The sequence below is a fragment of the Ahaetulla prasina genome, chromosome 4 (assembly GCF_028640845.1).
Source record: "Ahaetulla prasina isolate Xishuangbanna chromosome 4, ASM2864084v1, whole genome shotgun sequence".
Lineage (NCBI taxonomy): Eukaryota > Metazoa > Chordata > Lepidosauria > Squamata > Colubridae > Ahaetulla > Ahaetulla prasina.
In genome coordinates, this window is record NC_080542.1 from 136,761,485 (window position 1) to 136,784,375 (window position 22,891).

Consider the following 22,891-nt stretch of genomic DNA (forward strand, 5'->3'; position numbering starts at 1 on the left):
ACAGCAGGCTAACAAGTCTGTCCGGCAGGGAGATGAATAGTTGTCTACCACAGGGGTCTCCAACCTTGGCAACTTTAAGATTTGTGGACTTCAACTCCCAGAATCCCTCAGCCAGCAAAGCTGGCTGAGGAATCTGGGAGTTGAAGTCCACAAGTCTTAAAGTTGCCAAGGTTGGAGACCCCTGGCCTACCACATCTATTCATCTCCACCCCGTCTTTTATCCTTAGACCTAGGGTGGGGCTTTGCTAGCAGTGGTGGCTCTTCTGTCCCAAGGATCAGCCCACACATTTCCACTGCTCTCCTCTCCTCTGCCTTCTGTGCATCCGCGCATCAGGCACTGGAGCCAGCTGTTCCTCATCAGCCAGCTCCAGACCTGGGGGCTGTTGACTCCATCTGAGGTCTAACAGACAGCCCAGACTCCGTCTCTTTCTGTCTCTGACAGCTCCATTCCCTCTTCCCCCTCAGAGCTCTCAGGTTGCCTTGATGCTGATCCTGACTCCCACGCTTCTTCCTCCTCATGTGATTCGGCTGCTGGAGGGGCTGGCAGCCGACAAGCCACAACATTTTGTTTAATCATCAGGTGCCCAACTGTATAAACTAAACCATGACCGTTTCGTTCACTGATACCACTATTGCTAGTTTATGGAGCTGAGTCGTGGACGCTTACATAGCCAGAAATCTAAAACCTGGAAACCTTCCAAATGCATTCTCTCTGTAGGATCCTTGGCATCACACTGATAGACTAAGCAAGAAGTGAAACCATCAATCAGCAAAGCTGCAATCAGCCAACCGTAGCGGATGAAATCCAAAAACAGTGGCTGACATTATTCGATGCACCCTTAATAGAGATATAAGCATCTGCACAATTGTCTTCATAATTACATACTGGCCCTTTTCATCACCCTTACAATAAAAAGTGTCTGCTGTGACCTCTTGCTTGGCCACTGGCCTCTTTTGAATTATCAGTGAGATGTAGCGTCCAAATCACCTGTTGATGATCTAGCAATGTTTGAATGAGTACAGAATTGCACTGCTTCTGGTAGTTAGCTTAATCCGATGAGTTGTGGCACCTAGAAGTGACATGTGTTAACCTAAAGTAAAGCTTTTCCTGCTACAGGGGGATATAAATATCTTAATTCATTAATTAAATTTAATTCACCCACAAGTAAGCTGGCTTCGTGGAGCTATCCTTCCTGATCCATCCAGAAATCTTTTACTTCAAAGGCAGATGGATCTCTAGTTTATATAAGGAAAATATCAAAATCGACAACTTTTTTGGGGGGGGGGTGAGATTAAGACAAAGCAGGCAGGCGTTGACCACAATGGGAAGTTTAATTAGTCTTCATTGTTGACAGCTGCTCTGATGTGAATACCAGATATTGTTTAAAATTTGTCAGTATGCATTAATTTAGGAGCGGTTTGAAAGTAACTAAGGGCAGACTGCAGGCATGTTTTACAATTAAACTAGCTGCATTTCATGTAAACAACTTAAATCCCAAGATACTTGCTGCTCTGTGAGCTGATCTGATACCAGCCAGATCAGAGCATTGTTTTCTTAAAACTAGGATTTTGCTATAAACACATATCTTGCAAATCCAGGGGAGCTCCAGAAACAGAGTTGGATTCATGTTGATGAGAGCGCAATATTGACTATTTTCTTTCGTCTGTTTCCATCCCTGTTGTCAATAATCTCTCTTTTATATTATACCATACGTACATCTGCACATAGACACCGCCTGCTCTCTGCATTCCACTTTTTGCAGCCAGCGTATTAGGTTGGATAGATATTGGAAGGCTTGTGTTTTTCCCAGCCTTTTTATATTGTTTTCCTTCCTGGCTTGATACAGGACAACAGGAGTCTGTGGATAGTATTTATGGGCAGGGAAGGAGATGACTCATACCAATTCTATAAAAAGATATCCTAATTAGAATTAATGGATTGACTTCATTATTTCCTAATTTGTCATCTGGAGACACTTTATTACATTCTTATTTCTCTCCCCCATGCCTTTCTCCCAAAAAGGTGATGGGAAAAATATTCATGGTTGCATGCCCATATATTAACATAATTTTATAATATTTGTTTTTTTTAATTGCATTTATATCCCGCCCTTCTCCGAAGACTCAGGGCGGCTTACGCTATGTCAAGCAATAGTCTTCATCCATTTGTATATTATATACAAAGTCAACTTATTGCCCCCAACAATCTGGGTCCCCATTTTACCTACCTTATAAAGGATGGAAGGCTGAGTCAACCTTGGGCCTGGTGGGACTTGAACCTGCAGTAATTGCAAGCAGCTGCTGTTAATAACAGAGTGTCTTAGCAGTCTGAGCCACTCAAGGACCCTTGTTAATTTAATGTTATAATATTTTCCACAATTAACTATGTAATATTTATTTTTAAGCATAATTTTTAATAGCATTTTAATGTCTATTTTAATCTTTTAATTTTTTATTTGTTTTTATAACGTGTAAGCTGTCCAGTGTCATTTGTAGGGGAGATGGGTAATATAGAAATGTAATAAATAAATAAATAAATGAATTTTATTAAGGTTAGGGTTATGGCAGCCCAAATTTAATTTTGTAATTTATTTAATTTTGTAATATTTGCCATAATTAATTTAACTTCATAATATTTGTTATAAACAATATGATAAAAGTCCTAATGGAGTGGATTGATATGATTTCCAGCCAAGCAAACAATAAAGCAGTCAAACTGACAGCCTATTTTAATTGCTGTTTTGCTTGGCCTTTAAAAACAAAACAATAGCTTTTATATGTGGTGAATATTAAACTAGCACTGCTTCATCTATTTGCACTGTAAGAAACAAAAATGCAGAATAAGAAACCTTTTGAACTAATCAGTAGCCCTTCATATATTATGATGAAAGTTGATGCAGGAAGGAAGAATAGGGTTTATACAGATATAATAAGGCCATCTGTCTTATTCTAAACTGCTGTTTCCATCTTGTGGTGATCAAAGGTATTGATGAAATTCATATATGCTTTGGGCTTACTTCCATTTTTGGATCATTTGTAAAAGCAAATCATCAACGTCAGCATCATTGCTTAAAGGGAATAGGGCTGTGCAAAAATTTCTTTCTCTCCTGAAAATGTTCTGCAAGAAAGGGAGATGGGTTGGACTGTTTGTTATCCATATGATTCAATTTAATAGGCTGGTTGTTTTCTGTTATTTTCCTTCCTAAATAATGGAGACAATCCATAGCCTTTTTTATGCAACATTGAATACCATATAAACTAAATCTGTAGAATTCTGTAAAAGATGATGATAAATCACGGAAGACAAGGACAGGATGTTTTCATACGTAGGCATGTTGTAAAGTTTGTAAATTGTATAGCTGGTTTGTGAAATGGAAGATGAAAATGTATTGAAGAATGAATATATTGATGGTTTGATATCCCAGACAATTCCCCCCCCCCGCCGCCGCAAATAGAAATCTGATTGAGCAGAAGACTAAACTGAAATAGAGAATTTCAACTTGTATGTTTATTTTCCTGCCCTGCTATGTATTAGAAGTGCAGTTTGTATGTAGTTTTGATAATGGCAGCATGTGTAATTAATGCTAACCTTAAAATAACTTCATTGATTTTTTTTTTTCACTTAGTGGATTATCTGACACTATAATACTAGATATAATATCTAATTATCTAGTGCTTCCAAATCGAATCACTGTTCCTTTTGTCAGTGAGGTGCAGATTGCTCAGTTGCGATTCCCCATACCAAAGGTAAGGTTTTTAACATAATATTTTGACAGAACAAAATGTTTGTTTATCGAAGTGTTTGCAGAACAATCTCTGACAATAATGGTTATAAAAGAACTTAAAATCTAGATACTGAACAAATAGTACATTTCTAGCAGCTAGGTAACAATTCTTTGAATGTGGCTTTTAAGCTATTGTTGGACCATTAAATTTCAAAACAGCAGAAAGCTTCTTTTCTTTCTGCACCATTGGGATATTGTCTGGACACTGTGGGTTGTAACCAGTTGGGTGGATTCTTCCAGTTCATTTAAGAGATGCTAATCCAAGTGGTTCCCCTCCATCCAGAGATTTCCATGGCAGCATGAAAGAAACTGGAGAAGTGACACATTTCTGAATGCCTGTAACATGCAAAGTATTTGGTTTTATTGGTCTCTGTAGTTGAGATACATCTAGAAATTGTTGGGTTTCCCCCCCCCCCCGAACTCATTTCCTACTATTATTAAAATTATGACAAAGATGTATGTAAATAACATAAAATTAATGACAACTTATCTCTGTGACGTTTTTTCTCCTTTATCCTAGTCTCAGCAATGTCCACAAGGCAAAGGCGGGCACGGGGGCATCAAAAAAGTAAAAATGGAGATTACAGTGTTGTGATTAAAAGCCCACTCCCTTAGTGCATATGCGGATGTCACACATGTGTACAAAGAGTGGGGGAGAGCTTCAGTTCCACTGCTGTATCTTGATGCTTTTCTCTCTCTCTCTCTCTCTCTCACACACACACACACACACACACACACACACACACAGCTACTGTTTCTTACTGTACATCTTTATTAAAAGTGATACAATTAGGAGGAAGTATGCCTTCATTTATTTTAGTTACTCACTACCTGTATAGGTTTAACAATTCATAGCTACTATGATTAGTTTCCATAATAACTTTTTTTTAAAAAAGAACCAATTCAGCTTTCAATCTAGAGAATTCATTAGGACATAAACAACATTCAGTTATGCTGATGATATCTTACTGCTGAATGTTGAATGATGACAACTTTTCTTGCCTCTTCTCAGGGTGTACTAAGAATACACTTCCTTGAAGCTCAGGATCTTGAGGGAAAAGATACTTACTTAAAGGGACTTGTTAAAGGAAAATCTGACCCTTATGGAATCATTCAAGTGGGAAATCAAATTTTCCAAAGCAAAGTTATCAAAGAAAATCTTAATCCAAAGTGGAATGAAGTTTATGAGGTATGAAACTACTGCCCAATATTAGTTTTGAAAAATGTGTTTAAGCATTTAGATCCTTTAAGACTGATATCATATAATTCTATTATAAATATGTTGATCTTAAATGATTTTTTTAACTGTTGGAGAAAAATTGCTGTTGCACTTTAGTAGAACAGTTTAGATAAAATATCAAGTTAAGTTTAGTATAAAAATAAGCCTTGGAGTTCGTATATGTTCTTCTTTCTCACCCTGTCTCTGATTTCCTCAACTGTGTTTTACTAGCAAGTTGCAATTTCATATTAGATCTATACCAGTGGTTCCCAAACTTTTTCAGTCCGCCGCCCATTTGGTGCTACAAACTCATCCTCAGTGCTCCCACCCCCTATAAATAGCATTGTTCGAATAGCGGTTTGCAGGTTCTGTGGCTAGGTGATCGTGTGACTGGGTGGGCGTGGTCATGTGACTGGGTGGGCGTGGCCAACTCTCCCCCCCTCTCTTTCTCTCCTTCATCTCTTTCTTCCCTCTTTCTCTCCATCTCTCTTTCTCCCTCCTTTCTCGCCTTCATCTCTCTTTCTCCCCCTCATCTTTCTTTCTCTCCTTCATCTCTCTTTCTGGACGCGGCACCTTAGACCTGCACTCCACTGTGTGTGCATTCACCCAACTGTGCCTGGCTCTGGCTGCTCTCACTGAGCTTCACAATGGGGCAGACGGCGTCCCTCCTCCTCCTCCTGGAGCCCATTATGACAGGGAGCATTGGCAGCAGCCGGGCCAGCCAGTGTTCTGAGGTGGAGAAAAGTTGCGCGTCTTCCCGAGCAACCGGATGGGGTAGGGTAGGCTTGCACCACACAGGTGGGAGGTGGCTGCAGGACAGTCCTCCTAGGTTAGCAGAAGGCTGTGTCAGGCCTGGAAACCATACTAGGCTGTAGGTTTCCAGACGCTGCCACATTTCTCCCCTGAGGGGAAGAAGGGGGGTTGAGGGGTATGGTAACATTCTTCAAGCGATCAAGGTCAGATTGTGTTCACATCTGCAGAAGGAGGGCAAGAAGAGGTTTCGAATAAAGTGGAAGACGTTGGACCATGGGACCGGCAAAGGGGTTAGGGGGGTGGGACTCTTGGGGTTTGTATAACTGGGAAAAGAATCCGGAAGTTTCAGTTTTGGAATTTCACTCATCGTGTGCCAGTTTCCTCATGCTAGTAAAGAACTTTGAAAGACAATGGCTTCAGAGTTTTTTTTATGCAGAAGAGGTTTTTCTGGAACCTTGTCATTAGTTCTTTACTAGCATAAGGAAACTGGCACACGATGAGTGAAATTCCAAAACTGAAACTTCCGGATTCTTTTCCCAGTTATACAAACCCCAAGAGTCCCACCCCCCTAACCCCTTTGCCGGTCCCATGGTCCAACAGTCTTCCACTTTATTCGAAACCTCTTCTTGCCCTCCTTCTGCAGATGTGAACACAATCTGACCGTGACCGCTTGAAGAATGTTACCATACCCCTCAACCCCCCTTCTTCCCCTCAGGGGAGAAATGTGGCAGCGCTTGGATGGGGTAGCTAGCGCCTGGCTATCCCATCCAAGTGCCTCACTGGCTACCTGATCCAAGCGCCTCGCTAGTGGCTGGCGACCATGTAGCTAGCGAGGCGCTTGGATGGGATAGTGAGAGGCTTGTGGCCACTAGTCACCCCGTCCAACCGCCTTACTAGCCACGTGGCTGCCAGCCACTAGCAAGGCGCTTGGATGGGGGTAGGCTGTGGCTGGCAGCTGGGCGGACGCAGGTCGACCATCTTTCCCAGCCCCGCTTCCCCGAGGGCAGCACTCAGCTATACTTGCCTAGTCTGCTGCTGGAGTGGTTGGGGGCAGTCTGAGGTGGGCATTTGGGAGCAGAGTGGGAGGCCACTGCGTCCTTGGCCACGGCAAAGGTAGGAAAGCAGGCTGGGCCACATGGTCAAGGAGCCAAAGAATAGCTGCAGCTATGTCTTGGTGTGTCACTAAGGCAAGCTGTGCAATACTGCAAGTGAGGCCAATAAATAGTGGTGGGGCAGGGCAGGGCAAGGAGCGGGCGAACCAGCAATTTAACAAACGGTTCAGTGTGCTGTGAGGCCAATAAATAGTAGTGGGGAGGGGCAGGACAAGGGGCAGGGTGAGCCAGCAAGGCTGTGAGGGGCCCACCTCCAGCACTCCTCTGCCACCCCCCTTGCCTCTTAGCACCCCCCTAAGTCATCCCACCGCCCCCAGGGGGCAGTGCCGCCCACTTTGGGAACCACTGATCTATACCATAAAAACCGTGGAAATGCCAGTAAATGAATGGTTTGGAGTGAATACTATAGTATAATACTAGTCTAAGGCAAGAGAGACTCAGATTAAAGATCCTGCTTAATCATGGACATTATTGGATAATTTTGGGCTGAGATAGAATTACTAACCCAATCTATCTTTACAAGTTTTATAAGATAAAGATGAGTATAAAAACCCATGTGTACTGCCCTGGGCTCACAGAAGAAAGAGGCTTCCTAAATTTTTAATCACATCAGAGAGAAAACATTGTATATTTGACAATAATCTGTTAATGTTTTTAATCTAATTTAAAAACCTTGTAATCTAAGTCATACATTTAGACTGAATTGGCTATCTGGTTTGTTATATTTCCAGGCCTTAGTTTATGAACATCCAGGACAAGACTTGGAGATTGAACTCTTTGATGAAGATCCAGACAAGGATGACTTTCTAGGAAGGTAAGTATCAAGCCATTTGCATACCTTTTTAAAAAATAATAATAATTGAAATCCTATCCTGGAATCTTACTATCCAGATCAGTCCATAAATGAAAGCGTAAAGGTAAGCTCTAAGAGTCAGAAAGAAGCTAGCAGGCATATATATATATATATATATATTTCCTATGTTTTTCTATTATTACTTGAGTGTATGCAAAATTCTGTGCCTTCAAAAAGTTAGTAATACTTTTGGTAGAAACATTTTTAAAAGATACCACATGAAAAGAAAGCAAAGCAATATTGATTGTAGTAGAAATAGTCATTCACAGCTCTAATTAATGCACATAGGTTCTTTTTCATTTTGAATATACAGTACGTTTGGCCTTTACTACGTAAAGGAATAGACAATCACAAAACTGTTTATCCTTGCTTCTCTTCTCCCTCCTTCCCAATATCTTGTTCTGCTTCAAAGACCTAAAGTTTTCTGCAGCAGACCCTACCATCTTATTCACAGTTCTTAAAACAAGATAAGCTTTATTTCATACCTCAATCACATATCCTTCTTTTTGTTAAGAATTGCTTTTTCAGTTTTTTTCTAGTGTATTCACCATTTTGCTGCTACAAAATTCCAGCTTCAGGTTCTGTAGTTCAGATAATGGTCTTCTAATGCATTGCATTGTGTTTTTTTAGCCTGACGATAGACTTAATTGAAGTTGAAAAGGAACGTCACATAGATGAGGTAAATCTCTATTCAGCCTGGGGAGGACAGTGGCAAGGAAGGTTCATACAATAAATCTGCAGTGCTTAATCATATATTGGATCTGGATTACAATTTCAGCAAAGGTTTCAGATTTCCTTGAATAGATTTTCTTAGTTTGATTATAGCATTTTGTGTTAACAAGTGAAATTGAAGGCAAAAGCCATGGGAGTGGAATACAAGCAGTCTTACGGCCATAAAGAGCTATAAGTCATAAGACATGACAATCATAGAGGGTCTGTCATGTGACCACCTTGATTTTATTACCTTTCTGCAGTGGACATTAATCGAATCTCTGCTGTTGTTAAATGAATCCATGGTCATCAAACAAATAGCAATAGTAGTAGCCCTTAGACTTATATACTGCTTCACAATGCTTTACAGCCCTCTCTAAGCGGTTTACAGAGTCAGCATATTGCCCCCAACAATCTGGGTCCTATTTTACCGACCTCAGAAAGCTGGAAGACTGAGTCAACCTTGACCAGGGGTGTCAAACTGAAAGCCAGCGGGCTGGATCCTGGCCCAAGGGGCAGCCATGGAAGTGGCGAAGGAATGGACCATAGTGCCTCTGCCAGTGAAAATGGAGTGCACAGCCCTCCCAGGCCCCGTTTTGGCCTGAACAGCAGCCCTCTGCCGGTGAAAATGTCTCCCCCGGACTCCGTTTTTGCTGGCAGAGGGCTTCAGGAGACAGTCCAGGCTGAAAATGGGGCCCGGGGGAGAGCGTGCCCCCCCTTGGGATCTGTTTTTGCTGGCAGAGGGGTAGCAAACCAAACCAAAAGCAAAACAAAATGAAAGGAGAAATGTTTCCCCTTTTGTATTTGAGCATCAAGAAGGGACAGGAAAGGAGAAAGGGGAAATAGGAAAGACAAAGAAAAAGAAGGAAAAATGGGAAGAGAGTAAGGAAGGAAAAAGAAGGAAAGAGGCAAAGGAAGAAGAAAGGAGAATGAAGAGGAAAGGAAGGAAGGAAGAGAGGGAGGAAGGAAGGAAGGAAGGAAGGAAGGAAGGAAGGAAGGAAGGAAGGAAGGAAGGAAGGAAGGAAGGGAAGTTCTGCCTTAGAATTTGGCCACCAGCAGATAGCAAGGCTGCTCTGGAGGGCAAGGGTTTGGCACTCTCCCTGGTCTTCCCTTCCTCTGCTGGAGACAATGGATCCCCCCAGCTCCTCCTGGGTGATGTCCAGCTGGCCATACCCACCCTGGTCATGCCCTCTCCCTCTCGGTCAAATGCAACCTTGATGCGGCCCTCAATGAAATCGAGTTTGACACCCCTGACCTTGAGCCTGGTGGGAATCGAACTCCAGGCAGTGAACTGAATTAGCCTGCAATACTGCATTCTAGCCACTGAGCCACCGCGGCACCACAAATGCTGTGGTTAAGCAAACCAGTGGTTTGCTATGGACATGATCTTAGCTAACACCAGAAATAAGGGCCAGTTTTTGGCAAAACAATCATAAAATGTGGTCATATGATTGCAGGATGCTGCAGACGGCTGTAAAAGTTCCTGTTAAATGTGTTTTGAGATGTCCTAAGTTAAACATTCAGATGCTTAATTCTAAAAAGTCATTACATGTATTTTATTATCAAATAATTTTACTATAGTTTTCTGGGTGAAATGCAGGAATCAGTACAATTATTGCCTGTTAGATAAAATGTTTTTATTCTGTCAGCTACAATGCCTTTAGCTGTTTTCATATGAAGTGTCCTTAGTTGGCTTCGCCCAGGAATTTGTATGCAATGTTGGTAAATTTTGCAGCAAACGGCTTTGGTTCTTACGATACTTTATGGACTTTCCTTACAGTGGTTTACTTTGGATGAAGTCTCCAAAGGAAAATTACACTTAAAACTCGAATGGCTCACGTTGAAGTCTACTGTTGAAAATCTTGACCAGGTATATTTGTCTACTTTTTTTTTTTTTTGCGTTTGAAGAGGCTGTCATTAAAAATACGTCTTTATATGTGTGGTTGTCCACATTCATTTAGATATGCTCTATTTCTAGAAGAACACAGAATAAAACCAAAGATTTATTTAGGCACAAAAATACCAAATTCTCTCAGCAAGTCAAAAATAAGGGGCTTCATTAGGAAATCTTGCTTTTTGATCTCTGGGTAAGAAAGGGCAGACTGAAAACTTCTTGGCAGAAAACAGAGCCAATGACTATGGCAAATGAGGAGCCAGGGAGTAGACTGGCTCTTTCACAATTCCTCTCTGGACAAGGAGAGGACTTGAGGTTGCCCACAAATACTCCATTCAGCTGTTCCTCATGAGGAGACTGAAAGATGGTGGCCTTTGGTATATCTGGAGCTCTGGGAGATGAGGGAAGAACCATCTTGCTCAAACCATACTTGGCAGCTTTGAAAGAATACTAAATTTGCATATTTTTCTCATCACTTTCAGAAATTGTGTGTTAATTTGTTTTTATCTATTAGAAATCTTTGGATTGACAAGTTTTATAACACTGGGTGAATTTTAACTTCAAGTTTAAGAATTTTTTTAAATTTTTTTTGAATAAAAGCAAGAGAGTGATTTTAAAAAGTTACAAATAAATAAGGATCTAGATAAATTTGAAGTAAGATTTTATTTTTACTTACCGTATATACTCGAGTATAAGCCGAGTTTTTCAGCACGTTTTTTGTGCTGAAAAACGTCCCCTCGGCTTATATTCGGGTCTATATGGCTTATACTCGAGTTTTTTTTTTTTTAAGCCCCTCGGCTTATACTCGAGTATATACGGCTTATACTCGAGTTTTTTTTTTTTTTTTTTTTCACATTTTACCGGACGGCGCGGGGAAGCCCTGCCGGTGCAGTGAGAGGGCGGGGCGGGGGAGCCGCCAGCCTTCTCAGCTGAGAGGAGGTTTCCCCAACCGGTAGGTGCCTCATTTCCCACCCTCGGCTTATACTCGAGTCCCCAGTTTACCCCAGTTTTTGGGGTAAAATTGGGGACCTCGGCTTATACTCGGATCGGCTTATATTCGAGTATATACGGTACTAAATCCATATGCTGCACACTCACTTATAAGGAATTAATTATAAGAAACCTTCCTCTGGGAAAGTGCTTTTGTCCATTTTTTATATGTTTTATTTTTTTTAAAAAAATCGAAAGATAAAACTTTAAAAATTGGACACTAGAAGGAACTAAATACTACAATTAAAGGGGAAGAACACTCCAACTAGACTTACAGAATGAAGCAAAATATTTTAACACTGGACATACTGAAGGATACTTTTGAACAATGGACCCAGAAGCTAATTTTAAAAAGCTCTATCTCTATACATAGATTATGTCTATAAAAAATTATGGAAACAGGAACATAAGAAACTCAAGTACCCAAGTGCCCTGAAAAAATTTAGTCCCTGAATTTGGGAGAGAAATACTATGTAGAGTTTTTCATATTCCCCCATCCCCCGTACAAACCATAAGTATTTCAGGCAAAGCAAAAAGAATTTATTAGGGTTGAGAAGTCTTTATATTAAGCGCAGAAACAAATAATATATTCAATATTTATGTTAGATCATCATGACGCAATGAATCGAACAATAGAAGGCATTGATTCTAGATAACATTTCACAAATGGCAGATTTATGTTTTATGTCATTTACTTTCCCAGTTGAGTGGGTTTCTTCACACTTGCAAGTTTATTCAAGGACTTCAGTATTCACTTTGCTTTTCATATCATTTCTCATATGTAGAACAGTTACAGTTATTGAAAAATAATTCCATGGACTTACTTAGAAATAGCACTAGCAGCAAGAATAAGGCAGTGAAAACATTCTCACGTTGCGGAATTTTTTTTCAGATAAATTTTTATTCAAATCTAGTTTGGTTAAGTTTGGAAATAATTAAAATATTTTACTTTAGGATAAAAGTTGGCTATCTCGTTCTTTGATATATAAGACATAGTAATACTTAATTTTAAATTATTATGTATAATTACACTTTTATTTTCTAGTTTGCATTTTATAACTTGCTTTCTTTTTAGCTAGAGACAAAGTACGAAACTAAAGTTTTTAATGATATTTTTATGATTTTAGGTGCTAAGAAGCATTAGAGCTGATAAAGATCAAGCCGACGATGGGCTTTCATCAGCATTGCTTATTCTTTATTTGGATTCAGCACGAAATCTGCCAGTAAGTTTTGGGTGATAATGAAGCTTCTCTTGAGTGATTCCTAATTTTCTTTGGTCACACATTGCTTACTACTGTGCCACTTTGCCTCACTAGTCACATTATGTTTTAATTACTTCTGCTCATGCATTCCATTACATTGATAATTTTTTTATGATAAACATACCTTGTGGCTGAATTTATTTTGCAGGATCAGTAATCTAGTCACGTTTATAGAACAGTGCCATTTTCATTCACAATAAATTTACAGCATTTATTAATGTGGTAATCTTACGATTTTGTGGACACTTTCTGAAATGAAAAAAATAGATAGTTGGTCAATTCCAGCTTCGAACGAATGAATACGCTTCTAAATCTGGAGCTATGGTGCTGTAGGACATGTGTGTGCATATTTGCTTTCAAATGGTGCTCTTTTTTTCTGTGAATGGAATCTCATTTAAGGTAAAATATTTAAAATCTAAACAATATATTAGGATGATCTGAGCAAGGAAGAATCATGCTTTGTTGTAGCAGATCAGTAGAGATAACTGAAAGCCAGCTTCTGATGTTGTGGATTGCTAATGAAAATGACTTTTTTTTTTGGCTATTCTAGACTATTTTTCATATATATAAATGTTTGAGCAGGGTTGGTGTAAATGCTTTCCCACATATGCTTGCAAGCTTATAATTAAAAGATCTGTTTACGGTCCCCAAATAGCAGTTCCCAGAATAGCTGTGGAAACACCTTTCACTTTGTAAAAATAAAATGTGCCCACACACACTGTCCCAATTGTACAGATTTTTCATTTCTGTACAGAGAGAACTCAGATATGTATAATTGGAGGGCTTCACAGAAAATTCCATATATTTAAACTGTAAATCATGGTATGTCTTTTAATGCCTTTTTATCCAGGACTAAATAAAAAATAATGAAAGGTCCCCAAATAAATCCAAGGATGTGATGTTTGTAACGAAGCATACATTTGCCTTCTTCATCTGGCTTTTAGGAAGGAAACTCCTAATGAAGTTTACTAATGTGATTTGAAGATAAAATATTAGACAAAGATCAATGGTCATGAAGTTTTCTAATTACAATTTTGCTATTTCAAAAACAGAATTCCTCCTGAACACTAGTTGGTTCTGAAGTTGGTAACAATGATAATAGTGTATATATAGGAACTGCAATATTTTTGATCGGCAATATTTTTAAAAACTTGTTCTGGTAAAACTTTTCTATTCTTTTCTTTGATAAAAAATAATAACAGTGAATAATCATATACATATACAGTTATAATCATATCATTGACTTACAATGATCCATTTAGTAACTGTTCAAAGTTACAGTGGCACTGAAGAAAGTGACATGGATGGATGGATGGATGGATGGATGGATGGATGGATAGATAGATAGATAGATAGATAGATAGATAGATAGATAGATAGATAGATAGATAGATTAACAACTTTATTGTTCATTTTGAATGTACACTAATCGGCATAAATTAAAATGAAATTTCATTGCATACAGCTCTCAAAGGATCACCATCTCCAATATACACTACATAAACATGAGAAACAAAAACAAATAAATACCAATAAATACAAAATTTATGGATATACCTACATATACTATGTTACACAGAGAAACAACACAGTCTTGTTGGATGTACACATGTACATGGTGAGAAAAATGAATCTCGCGAGTTGTCAGACGGATGGCATAGGGAACAAAGCTGTTACAGATTCTGGAAGTCCTGCTAGAAATATTTTGAAACCACCTCCCAGACGGGAGCAACAGAAACAGACCATGAAGTGGGTGTGTGGGGTGTCTAACAATGCTTTCAGCTCTAAACACACAGCACTTATAAGCAGTACCCTCAATAACAGGAAGTGAACTCTTGAATAGAATACTTTTTAAAAAAATCAAGAAACAGTATGTAATAATGGGTCTCATTGTATCATAATCATTTGATAGTATATACATAATTAAAATTTTCTTAAGAGAAATGAAGCTTTTTCCTTTTGTGCAGAATGGATACAGATTAAGAGCAACTTCTATATATTCAGAAAACCTTTTTTTCCCCCCATTTACAATGGATAGCAACCTTATTGATGTCTGGTATGAAAAGGTGATGCATGAGTAAACTAAAAAGCTATTATTGAAAAGTGTGATTTTGTTGTGCAAGTGGTATCTGTAGCTAAAATGCCCCAAATTGCAGTAGGAGAAAAAAAAATTGCCTGGAAATGTCAATAAAGCTAGATCAATAATGGAAAAAAGCGCTATTGGTTTATCCTTTCTTTGTATGATTTTCAGTACTTCACTTTTCTGTATCTATGCTAATGATAAAGCTGATTGAGCCTCAGGCTGCCAGAATCCTATGACTTTCTGCTTTCTCCTTCCGTTTGCATTTTTCTAAAGAGTATCTACGAGGGAAAATTTGGGTGTGGATACTTAAAAGAGAGGAGAGCATCGGGACTAGTCTTTTGTGAAAATACTACCTCAGTCTATAGATCGCTATTTGTGAGTTCTCAGGTTTCAATGTTCCTTTGTTTTTTTTAAAAAGAAAAATAACTTTTTTTTAACCTTGGTGTTTATAAACCCCACTTTGCCCTAACATTGGAATGGAAGAGCATGCAGTACTTTGTTTTTTAAGTGCATGGTTTTAGAAGTTTATATTGTTTTGGCTTCATTTTCAGTGGTTTAATTAGTTTAGCTTCTCAGCTAAATTTGCTAATTTTTTCAGAGACTAGCATGCTCAGTTAGCTACTTGAAGAAATGTGACGCTTGCAGAGAAATGAAGTGGTCATGAATTGTAAAAATCGACATACTTTGTAATTGTTTTGGAAAGTAAGTGCAAGTATTGTGTGTGGCATATATAAGGGCCCAGAAGGTCTTTAATTTGGTTCAAGTTGCATAATTAAAATTGGAATAATATGTGTTACAGAAAAAATACACCTCCTTGTGCAGCCTTTTGTCATTAAAATATGGACCCATAAGTTAGGCGTTTCCATCTGAGCATATTAAAATAGATTTTGCTGAGAGATAACAGCTAGTGCAAAGACAGCCTTTGAAAAAGTTACAAAAATAAAATAAAATAGGGGTTGTGAATTCACATTGCACAATCATTTCAAGCTTGCAAACCATCTACGTTCCTATTTTGTAGCATCTTATTATTGGGTTTACTTTGAGAATCTTGATTGTCTTGAGTTTCTGAAATTAGTGGGGGGGGAAAAGGCCTGGTTGTGTGTTAGATTCAAGTTGGAAAGATTCAAATGTAATAATACCAAAACAGTGTGTCATAATTAAATTCTCATTTTGCTATTAGTCCTTAAACCCTGGTTGCAGTGCATTGTTAAAACTTCTAACTCTATTAAGGCAATTGAAATGATGTGGTCCAGAAGTGAAGGTTGATCAGAAAAAGAAACGTTTAACAGCAACTTGACCCAAATTAAACTTCACCTTGTCTTTTTTTTTCTTTGTGGAACTGGAACAGTTCCTTCTCTTTTTATAGCTTAAAGATTCCTTAATAAGCATTATGGCATTTGCATGACAGTGGCATGCAAGCCGCAAACATCTCTGTCATCTGTTATTTTTATTCCAATACCGTTGGCTCCTCTTCATCAAAAGCAGCTATGGTGTTCATCCTAAATTGAGAAGAATAAAATAAAAAAAAATACAGTGTAAGGCAAAATTTCATGGCAGTCTTGAATATGCCTGTTACATGTGTGAACCCCTTCAAAGAAAATACTGTAACAAGAACCATTAGGAGCTGAAAATTAAATGCTAAGAAATTACATGGGGAAAAAAAGAAAGAGAAGACTTTTTCCAGTCTAGGCAAATAGACATTCAGCATAAAACTACTACTACATTCAGCATAAAACTACTAAAAGCCCAAAGCTTTTAAAAGAATAGAGAAAAGGAACTATTTTTAAAAGAACATTGTGCTGCATCAAGTTGTTAACAATACTTAAGTAGCCAGCCAAACAGAGGATACAATGAGCATACCTGATTTACTTTTAATAAACCTAAGGACAAATTTAGAGAATAATACAAGGAGTCCTTAAGTTATGGCCTTAACAATCATAAAATAGGCCATTCATGTGACCAGCCCGATTTTACACATTTTATTTCTAGCCATTAAAGAAATGCTACAGTGATTAAGCAATTATTCATTAGGGGTGCAGTTTTGCCAAAAAAAATGCTGGTTTTCAGCAAAATCGGGGTAAAATGCAGTCAGATGATTGCAGGAACCTGCAAAATGTGGTCAGGAGACTGTAGAGGGGGCTGATCATTGGAAGTGTGAATCTGGATCATAAGTATACAGTACACCTAGTTGAGCTGTCGAAACTTTGGTTGCTAAGTAATTGATTATAAGTCAAGGATTAGTTGTATACAGTTCCTTTATTTAAAAATGAGTATCAATAAATTTATGATACTACATTTTTTCCCTGCCCATCTGACCTTATTTTTTTTTTAGAATTGTTTAATTAGAAAAAATGGGAGCTGGCACACCCCAAGGCAAAAGTGCCAGCCTTTAGTTCATCTTTACAATAACAATGTTCTCAAATAAACAGCCCGCACAAGATTTCTTGACGTAAATACTGGGTAGGAGCTTATTTGGAAATGTGGCTTCCTGACAAGAAGATAAGCAGATATTTTGTTTAAAATATCTAATCTAAACCTTAAAAATATAGAGAAAATTTAGGTGATTAAACGGAGTGAAACAATCTAGAAGTAAATTCATTCTTAGTTAAAAAACTTAATGCTCAACAACTCTTCAGTTTATCAGATATAAACTTTCTGTCAATTTTGGGTATACTATTTCTGCCACATGATATATAATATTGAGACATATGATAATATTTGATAATATTTTTGATAATATTTTTTTCCCATTGAAAACAAGATTCACTGCAGACAAATTTTAAACAGTTATTCCTGAGGACAGAGAATTCCCTTTCCTGTTTTGAATTAGTTAGCATGCCTTGCCTAGCAATTTAGATGAAAGGTGGATAGAACTGTGTATTTATTCCATCTCAGAAATTGAGGCAAAATGAAATTCTAGAATCCCTTTCACTCTCTTTTTAAGTATTCCTAATTTCTGAAATTGCTAGTTTTAATTCATTATAGTTTTAATTCATTATAGTTTGCCTGCCTCACGACGATGCAGTTTTTCTGAAATAAAATTAGAAATTGTTAATGAAAATTATCAGCTAGTTAGATCTACTCCACTTTTTGTATCCATATTATCAAATCCAATGCAATGAAGCATTATAGAAAAAAAAAGTTATTCCAAATAGGAGAATCTTAGCCTGTCTGGAAAAAGTCAATGAAATATTGTAATTGAAAACAGAATAAGAAAAAAAATGGTGTATCAAATTATTTTATAGTAAGTAATGTTCAAGCATTTTTCTCTTTCTTCTGAGAACGTTTGTTTGGTCTGCCGTTGTTGTCCTGTCCTTAATTAACCAATTGGAACTGCTTCGTTGCATGTCATATTAACTCTCCGTATGTTTATTTTATTCTGGTTTAAAAGCATAATCCTTTAGATTATAATCCAGAAGCCTTGAAGAAGTCTGCTGTTCAGAAAGTCTTAAAGGTAAAAGTGATATAATTTTCCATTTAAAATCACAAATTAAATAAAGACTCTGGGCTGCCAGTTTGGTCTAGTGGTGAAGATACAATACTATACAAGTGCCTGTGAGTTAGGCATGAGAGCCGTCTAGGTGACTTTGTGCCAATCACTCACTCTCAGTTTAACTCATCTCACAGTTGTTGTTATGGGAAAAATAGGAGGAGGAAAAAGGATTAAATACATTTGTCACCTTGAGTTATTTATAAAAATTATAAAGGCAATCTTAAAAAATAGAAAATATCTTCAAATATTTTGAATCTAGGAGATATGAGTTTAGTGTCACAAAGTTAGATCAGGACACAATGACATTAATTTGTTTGTGAGTAGAAGGCAAATCCCATCAGTGATTGCACTACATAGGATAGGATAGAATAGAATAGAATAGAATAGAATAGAATAGAATAGAATAGAATAGAATAGAATAGAATAGAATTCTTTATTGGCCAAGTGTTATTAGACACACAAGGAATTTGTCTTTGGTGCATATGTTCTCAGTGTACATCAAAAGATATACTCGTCAAGAATCACAAGGCACAATACTCAGTGAATAAATTATCGAAACAATCTTTAATTTTAATAAAAAATTATTTTTAAAAAGTTGGCATTAGAGAGCCAGCTATATTATTACTATTAATAGTAATTGGAGCATATGCACCAAGACAAATTCCTTGTGTGTCCAATCATACTTGGCCAATAAAAAAAAAATTATTCTAAAAAAATTCTATTCTAAAAAAATTATTTAATTCTTCTAAAATAGTACTGAATGTCCAATATATTTTCAAAAGCATGCTTTTATTAAACCTGTTGATACTTTTTTTTTTAATCCAGAGAATTTCCAAGTTCCTTGATCCCTTTTTAATATATTTGCTGAACTTGGAATGTAATTGCATATTGGCAATCAAAATCTTCATAACAAAACTAATATAAGGGCCACTAAGTCATCATGAAACACAAACCCTTTGTAGGCTTATTAATTCCCTCCCTTTTGTTTCAGGATCACCACTGTAGGTACAAGCCTGGAATTAATAAGACAAGTTGCCAGTGGAAAACTAAATTTAGCCCTGCCACTAATGTGGAAAGTAGGAGCAGTGCTTTTTTGAAGATGCTGACAGCACAGAATATAGCTGGTAGTTTATAAATTGTGCAGATGCACAGCTCAGAATTGCTGGTTAAACTGAAAGTCTAGCTGTAAGCAGATATATAGACACTACGTATCTGTTTTTCCCTACCTGTAGAAAACTTAATTGGTAGCATATATAAAAAAGAAATGTGCCTCCCTGTTTCCTGAGGCAAGAAATAAGACTTGAATCTTACTTCTATTACTGTTAGAAACAAGTTCTGCTTATATTAAAGGAGTAGTGTATTATTTTCTGAGAGACATTTTGCCTGTCCCATCAGTTTTGCCATTCAGTAGTAAATAAATTTTACGTAAGCATTTTGAAAACCAGAAATTGATAAAGTTAAGAAAAACATAAATAAGAAGGAATAAGTATCTGAACAGGTTAATATCGAACAGGCCAAACATTCAATAAACAATACATTTGATCAAATAAAGGCATGATTGAGACCCTCTTGCATACATATTCAAAAATACGTAATATAAGAGAGGATAATATTGGTGAAGATCCCTATGGCTCATATTTTGCCCTTGAAGATAATTTTCAGAAATGGAACTAATCTGGGAGAAAATCTGAATGAATTTTCTGTCAATTTTAAAAAAATTCACAGTGAGAAATAATTAAAAGCAGATTGCTAGGAAAATTAAACTAAATATGGCTTACCCTTTAAAAATTCAAAACAATGTGTTGAGATAAGAATACCTATGTCTTTAGTCTGCAACTTTTGTCTTAACATTGTTTTAACTTCTCTTTTAATCGTGTTACTTTTTTGGAGTTCCTGTTTATAAATTAATTAATTATTAATAATTTAATTAATGTATTAACAGCATTGATAGATGCTTCAGATTAACTCATGTAACTCCTTCTTAACTCCTTTCTTAATTGAGAAATTGGTAGGGAGCTTATTAACAGACATTCATAATCTGATTTCTTTAAAGTTACTTCTTTAGTTTTAGTAAGAAAACTAGGTAAACATAACAGAAGCCATAGCATATCATCTCTTTTGTTACCCTCCAAATGTTTTATGATTCTGACATTCTGCTTAATCATTCCATATAAGTAAGATTAGCTTTCTAAGCTTGCATTTTCTCCATATCCCCCTTTTGCTTCCTGACTGCAACATTCATTCATTTCTTCTGATGTTGCTTCATTAATTTGGTTGTGGGTGGGGGGGAATGAAATGCTTATTTAAGGATGAAAGGTGGAGCACCTTAAACCAATTCATTCAAAAACACAATACTTGTAAAGGGGTTGGAAACCTCAATGATTTCTATGTGCAGATCTTTCAAGGTAAGTTATGTGATTCCTATATCTCGTATACATTTGTGACACACAGTGTGGATGGAAAGAATATAAGAGTAATAGAATTATTGTTTTCTGCATTTTCAGTCAGGGAAGAAAATGAACAGTAATCCAAATCCCCTTGTCTTAATGACAGTTGGACATAACGCACAAGAAAGCAAGGTAAGTCTTAACCATTTTTGTCCTTCTCTGTAAAGCAATGCAGTTCACACCATCCTAATTTTTTGCGGGTTTTGTATATACAGGATCACATCAATCCGTTTAACATTTTTCTTCAAAACTAATGGAACCCCTTACTCCCATCCTCAAGTGATTTGCAGGCACTTGGACCTGAATTACAATTGGGTGTCATGGTTTTTCTCAAAGGGACACACTACTGTGAGCTTCTTTGGATAAGAAGTACTATACTTGAAAGCTGCTTTAAGAGGACAATATCCTTCACATTACTCTTTCTACCCAACTCATATTTCTGATCTGGATTGGGAATGCAGGTGAAATAAAAGCTTAAAGCTACTTGGTCGCCCATTCCAGAAATCTAATCTGGAAAAAAAAATCCTGATATCTGTAATTTCCATTGAGGGACAAAGCCCATTGTAGAGTGTGAGGTACAGACTCCCAGTGCAAACCACTTTGATATTTGTAAGTATTTATATACACGTGTATGTTGAATATCCAGCTCTGTGATTTCCATTGTTGTCCAGTTCTCTTAGTATATTACCCAAGGACATGCAGTCCTTGGAGCACAGGGAGAAGAACGTCTGTGTATCTGTATAAGTAGGTTTTGTTTTTTGCCATATATGTTAATAAAGAATCCTGCCTTTGAATAGATCCGCTATAAGACCAATGAACCCGTATGGGAAGAACATTTCACTTTTTTTGTTCATAATCCACGACGACAAGAGCTAGAAGTTGAGGTAAGTCAGTCTAGTTATTTGCTTGATCTGTTGAGGGTAGAATGCCAAAACGGTTGCAGCATTAAGAGTATTGCAGCAAAAAATGATATACTCTCGAAATTTGTAAATGTTTTGCTGAATAGACAAGGGATCCTATCTTGGAAATAGTAGTTTTGCCTGTGCTGAATCATTTGCTTAACAAATGTGAGGCAGGTGATTAGAATTTTTTTTAATTCTTTTGGTGATATATATGTAACATAGTGTGAAACTTACTTTATACTGAATATAGCATAAATGTCATATCAAATTTGGCTTTCTCTTAGTGCTGGATTTGAGTGTGTAAGAAAAGTGAGAATACACCAAAATTCAAATTAAAGGAAACAAAGATGTTTTGTTTAACTATTGATACTGGTGTTGTTATTGAATTATTTTTAAATACTGTATTCTCTTTTTCTTTATTAGAAAAAGCCAACATGCCTAACACCTTTTTTTTTTGCATGAGTTCATTCTAAGCTGATTAAGTTTATTAATGGGTCAAGAATCAGGTTAATTGAATAAATTAAGGACTCAATAATTTGTTAACTTCTTTTTAATACAGGTTTTTTTTTTTTGGTGTTTTTTTTTAATTTGAATTTATATCCCGCCCTTCTCCGAAGACTCAGGGCGGCTTACACAGTGTTAAGCAATAGTCTTCATCCATTTGTATATTATATACAAAGTCAACTTTTATTGCCCCCAACAATCTGGGTCCTCATTTTACCTACCTTATAAAGGATGGAAGGCTGAGTCAACCTTGGGCCTGGTGGGACTTGGAACTTGCAGTAATTGCAAGCAGCTGTGTTAATAACAGACAGACTTAGTCTGCTGAGCCACCAGAGGCCCATTTAAATATAATAATTATTTTTCTTTTTTCTATAGGTCAAGGATGAACAACATCAGTGCTCCTTGGGAAATTTTAAGCTTCCTCTTAACCAACTCCTTGCAAATGAAGATCTAACTATGCATCAGAGATTTCATCTTAACAATTCTGGTCCAAACAGCACTGTATACATGAAGATTGCACTCAGGGTATATTATAACAGTTTCCTAAAATGTATTAAGCATGAAATAATTGTGGTAATGCAAATTCTATTTTACGAAAGAAAGTCAGGAAAAGATTTTAAAAGTGTGGTTGCTGGGAATCAGAAGTTGTAAACTTAGTTACTTGATTGACACATTGAAAGTTGAGACCAAAGCTGCAGACTCTGGTGAAAGTGTCAATATATTCCATATAGTGAGTCTGTATTTCAGTGATGGAGCATAATATTTTGCATGCAAGAGTTCTGTTACTGCCATGCTTCCCTTTTGCTGCCCAAAAGCAAAAGTGATTAAGACTTCTGCCTAGAGCTTTGGTCAGCTTTCTCCCATCAAGTTAAGAAGAAATGCC

The 22,891-nt window shown here is 37.1% G+C and overlaps 1 protein-coding gene across 2 annotated transcripts in view; it reads left to right on the plus strand.

Annotated features, from left to right (window-relative positions):
• The window catches only part of ESYT2 (extended synaptotagmin 2), an 82,265-nt gene that overhangs the window by 49,530 nt on the left and 9,844 nt on the right, over positions 1-22,891 (plus strand). The window contains exons 8-17 of one of the 2 annotated variants that reach the window (XM_058179752.1): positions 3,627-3,747; positions 4,798-4,974; positions 7,601-7,683; positions 8,353-8,401; positions 10,214-10,303; positions 12,445-12,540; positions 18,054-18,116; positions 20,660-20,734; positions 21,400-21,486; positions 22,384-22,533. In XM_058179752.1, the coding sequence (XP_058035735.1) occupies positions 3,627-3,747; positions 4,798-4,974; positions 7,601-7,683; positions 8,353-8,401; positions 10,214-10,303; positions 12,445-12,540; positions 18,054-18,116; positions 20,660-20,734; positions 21,400-21,486; positions 22,384-22,533 (991 nt within the window). The remainder of the gene's footprint in view (positions 1-3,626; positions 3,748-4,797; positions 4,975-7,600; positions 7,684-8,352; positions 8,402-10,213; positions 10,304-12,444; positions 12,541-18,053; positions 18,117-20,659; positions 20,735-21,399; positions 21,487-22,383; positions 22,534-22,891) is intronic. The other variant, XM_058179753.1, reaches the window with a different exon arrangement.